The sequence below is a fragment of the Kryptolebias marmoratus genome, linkage group LG14 (assembly GCF_001649575.2).
Source record: "Kryptolebias marmoratus isolate JLee-2015 linkage group LG14, ASM164957v2, whole genome shotgun sequence".
Lineage (NCBI taxonomy): Eukaryota > Metazoa > Chordata > Actinopteri > Cyprinodontiformes > Rivulidae > Kryptolebias > Kryptolebias marmoratus.
In genome coordinates, this window is record NC_051443.1 from 7525504 (window position 1) to 7530374 (window position 4871).

The following is a 4871-nucleotide window of genomic DNA, read 5'->3' on the forward strand; positions in this document are numbered from 1 at the left end:
TAACATTTAACATTTAGATTTAACATTTACCATTTAGATTTATATTTAGCATGTAGCTGTAACAATTACATGTAACTAGCTAAATGTTGTAAAAAGTGACATCAGAAAATCAACACTACATTTTTAAACAGTGTTTGAAGCTAAATGTGACAAAATTTAGGCATGAATTTTGAGCACAAGCTCGTTTACAAACCGCGCCCCATAGAGAGGTTCATTAAAATCTGAGATATTTTGGAAACAGACAGAGGCGCGAACAAACGCGCAGATAGAGGCAAAAACATCATCGCCCGCCTTTTGATTTAGGCGGCGGGCGATGAAAAACAACAAAGCCATCTTATTTCCTTTGGGGACAGGGACAGGATGCTCTCCAGCTCGAAACGGTAAACATTCATCCACGCGCGTTTGAACCTGAACGCCTCTCATTGGCTGACACAAAAATGCCTCCGCTGCTGATTGGCCCAAAGTTCGCTCGGGCTTTTTCTTCCCTCTGACGGAGTCAGCGGGTTTAAAGCAGAGCATCCGAGCGCTCTGAGGCAGCGGTTCAGAAGTTCCCCTCTCCATCAGCTCCACCTCAGAGTCAGAGTCAGAACCGGAGCCGGAGCCATGTTCGCCGCGTGTCTGGAGTTCTTGGGTCTGGCGCTGTGCGTCTCGGGCTCCCTGCTGGAGATGGTCGCGTGCTGGCTGCCCATGTGGAAGGTGAGCGCCTTCATCGACTCCAACATCGTGGTGGCGCAGACCATCTGGGACGGGCTGTGGATGTCGTGCGTGGTGCAGAGCACCGGCCAGATCCAGTGCAAGATCCACGACTCGGTCCTGGGCCTGACGCAGGACCTGCAGACGGCGCGCGCCCTCACGGTCATCTCCGCTGTGCTGGGGGTGGTGGCGCTGACGGTGACGGTGGCCGGGGCGCAGTGCACCAACTGCATCAAGGACGAGGCGGTGAAGGCGCGGGTGGTGCACGCCGGCGGGGTGATCTACGTGCTGAGCGGGCTCCTGGTGCTGGTGCCGCTGTGCTGGATGGCCAACAGCATCATCGTGGACTTCCACAACCCGCAGGTGCCTCCGTCCAAGAAGCGGGAGATCGGAGCGGCCATCTACGTGGGCTGGGCCGCCGCGGCGCTGCTGCTGTTCGGCGGGACGCTGCTGGGCTGCTCCTTCTCCCGGCTGGTCCGGGGCGCCACCCCCATCAAATACGCGCCCACCAAAATCCTGACGGCCGGCGGGGAGTTCGACAAGAACCACTACGTCTAAGCATTTATGCGGAGAGACTTTTTTTTTTTTCCCCCTGTCGGACACGTCCGCTGCCCCGAGGATGAACAGAACCCTAACCCTGAGGGGACCCCGGAGCTGAAGCCCCTCAGAGGCTGAGACGTTCAGGGACCGACCGATGATCCGTTCTTCCACCTGAACCGAGGCCGATTTTTGTTTGTTTGTTTTATAGAAAACAGGGCGGCCCATATACAAAACACCGATTTTTTTTTCCAGAGAATTAAACTATTGGATTTTGTTAATTATTTTTCATCCAACAAAATCCAATAATAATTGTTTAACTTTAATAAACATATCTGTACCAACTTTCAGAAGATTTTCTTACTTGGCTGAAATTTATTACTTCAAGCGTCGAGTTTGTATGAATATTTTTTTATGGACTGGCTGACACCACAGGTGCAGCAGGCACTTCTCATGGGTTTTTATTATGTACAGTGTTATTTGTCTACTTTTTGTCATTTTAATAAAAAATAATAATGAAACATTTGTTAAATAACTGCTCCTGTCATCCTTTTGCACTCAATGTATTCAACTTGTAATGTTAAGGTAGTTACTAAGATGTTAATAGCATGCGTTTGTCTGTTAGTAAAATATCTCATGAACCACAGGATGTATTTTTTTAACAACTCTCAGAAAGTAATCATTAGGTCCAGGTCTACAACTGATTGACTGTTCGAGTCGGCTCGGTTCAAGACGGCCACCACAGATTATATCAAAAGCAAAAAATGGCTAGAACTCAGACAGTTTTACAGATATTGAAATCAGATTTGGGATTTAACTCTGTTCCTTTTCTATCCAAGATTATTTCCATTCAAAACTCTGGTATTAAAGGCACAAATCTGGTGCTTTTTGTGATTGAACCTATTTAACCTATATAATAAATATGTTCTGTAAACAGGATTATCACCAATTTTTATTTTTTATTTTTTTGTGGCACAGGGTTTTTATAGTTGTATTTAAATTTATAAGGCTAAGTGAAAGTAAAGTTTATTCTGAAAACAGAAAGAACACTGCAGATGGGCTAGAAAATATTGAAGCAGGAACAAAAATCTATATATTAAAAATAAATAAAAAGAACCACAGTTAACCTGACCACCTGGGACTTCCTGTTTTGTATTTGATTTACTGATCATCATCAGTGATCACCTCTATAAAAGCAGGAGTTTCTGCAGTTTGCTGCTCTGGAGCGCACAGGTGTGCGTTAACACAACGCCAAGTCGGAAAGACATCAGCAATGAACTTCTCTGCAGACCAAAGGATTTTAGAGTCAGACGTGAGACTGTCTGGGTCATGGTATAAACTGGGTCATGATCTACAACAAAATGGCTGAAAATGAGAAGAATCAAAGTGCTGTAATGGTCCAGTCAAAATCCAGAACCTCGATCTGACTGAAATGCTGTGTTGGACCTTAAAATAGAAGCAACATTGGAAAGAAGAGTGGGCTAAAACTCCTCCACAATCATGTGAGAGGCTGATAAAGTCATAGAAGCTGCTGGTTCAGGAGGTTTTTTTTTTCCAGTTTGGCTTAATTTCTGTTTAATAAATGATGACATGATCGAATCCGTTGTGTTCCTGTTTACTTCAGGTTGAATTTGAATCATTTCAGAGCCTGCTAAATGACCAGCTCATAAAAAAACAGCCTGCAGAAGGAACCTGCAGCAAGTTCTCAGAAAACAGGTTCCACTAAAACACTCGTGCACTTGTTTGTATGTTGAATCGAGGGAAATAAACAAGGGCCACAAAGCGATGCCAGAACATTAAAAAATAAAAAAAATAAAAAAATGGGCCTTTTGTTTCACGCACCCCGACGGAGCGCTAAACGAGCGGCTTCGGCCGGGTTGGAACAATGCACTCCACCGTCACCGCCGATCAGCAGGGAGTCGTTTCCAGCGTCAGGAAGCTGGGCCCAGATCTGGAGCTGCCAGGCAATCAGAGGCCTCACGTGGGCGGCTGGAGAGGAAGCGAGCGCGCACACACACACACACACACATTGTGACAAGGATCTCTAGCCAAGGGAACAACGGACTTCCCATGTCAAAAAAGGAGCTGGTAAGTTAGCAGGTTAGACCTTCAGCATTAAGAACAGAAATCTGGATTTTAAAGCCACCTCTGCAGGAAGGAGTCAGAAGCACAAACTTGTTCATCAGCGTCTTTGAAATGTAATAAAACCCAGTTAGTCTCAGCGTCATTGTGTTTCATTCTTTACCACCTGCACACAATAAATTACATTAGAACATATACACGTTACGGAGGCATGAGAGGCAGACACGGCTCTTTACCAGTTTCCCGACAAATTCACACAATCAGCCAGAAACTGTTTTAACTCGACAATCATCGATGCGCCGCACAGACCGCGGAACACGTGACACTTCAGCGGATAGCGCCGGACATTCTGATGAACTGAGCAGCGAGGCGCTTACAGAAACACAAACACGAAGGCACTCTGTCGCCCTCCGGTGGTTCAACATCTTGATGGCACGAAAGATAAAGTGATTTTCGCCCCGAGCGAGTCGAGCTGTAGTGCACGTAATGAAGAATGAGCAACTCCCTAAACACGAACTATTTAAGCCTGGATAGTCTTGAATTACTTAAATCCTGTCGTTAAATCTAATGCATTTAGAAAACAAAAATCCCCCCCCCCCGTAATCATCTGCAGGGGGTCACCACAGGCATATAAACATCACATTGTTCATATAGATCATTAAAATTTGTTAATTCTCGCTCTCTTTCTGGAATCATGTTCTCTTGTATACATTTCACATATCTCTGAATACCCTTTCGCAGTGCTGTTTAAATAAATCCTTCTGGTTCTCAGGTTTATCACCCCATTTGAGCTACATTCTAGCGATGTGTGAAAGCAAGCAGGGATTTGCCCAACAATTCAGCTGCGACTGGAAGCTTACGTCCACTCATCGTGAGCAGAATGCCGATAATTTGGGCTTTGTTAACTTAATCCACACGTCAGATCATCCTAAATTGCTTCCAAAGTCACGCTGAAGGTTCTGCAGTGTTTCAACCCGACGAGGCCGAAGCATGGTGGCTTCTTGTTGGCGATCATGACTGACTGCAGCTGGTTTCTCTTTGCCGGCGTAAGAAGGACTTCCTCGACGGCGCTCACTGGACTGACCGATGCTCGTATGTCACCCTCAGTTAAAAAGAAGTTGGTCGGGATGTTCAGGACTGAGCCAGGAACCGTCGAGGCTCAAGTCTGCCGTGAACCGGAAACTCCTGGAACACCAGTGTCTCCGTCCACGGGGGTGCCAGTTTTTTTTTTTTTTTTATCATCATGGACTGAGAGGGAGCCGACCAAGAAAGAAGCTCCTGCTTCAAAAGCCAAACCTTCGAGTTGAACGGATACAAACAAGACAACAGAGTTTTTTGGCCCCAGTGACGACAAGAATGGAGGCTTTTAAGCCTAGGAACACCGTACACTCTGTCAAGCATGGTGGTGGCAGCATCAGGTGCTGGTCATAAAATTAGAATATCATGAAAAAGTAGATTGATTTCAGTAATTCCATTTAAAAAGTGAAACTTGTATATTATATTCATACATTACATACAAACTCATATATTTCAAATGTTTATTTCGTTTAATTTTGATG

At 45.4% G+C, this 4871-nt stretch overlaps 1 protein-coding gene across 1 annotated transcript; it reads left to right on the plus strand.

Moving 5' to 3' along the window:
• The first annotated feature begins 505 nt into the window (after window positions 1-505).
• Window positions 506-1762, plus strand: cldn5b (claudin 5b). Its single transcript, XM_017431215.3, has one exon. The coding sequence runs from the start codon at window positions 604-606 to the stop codon at window positions 1249-1251; it is 648 nt and encodes a 215-aa protein (XP_017286704.1). The 5' UTR covers window positions 506-603; the 3' UTR covers window positions 1252-1762.
• Window positions 1763-4871: the final 3109 nt, after the last annotated feature.

Bases quoted from the DNA above. Each gene is read 5' to 3' on its own strand.
- cldn5b (XM_017431215.3), top strand. From the start codon at position 604: ATGTTCGCCGCGTGTCTGGAGTTCTTGGGTCTGGCGCTGTGCGTCTCG.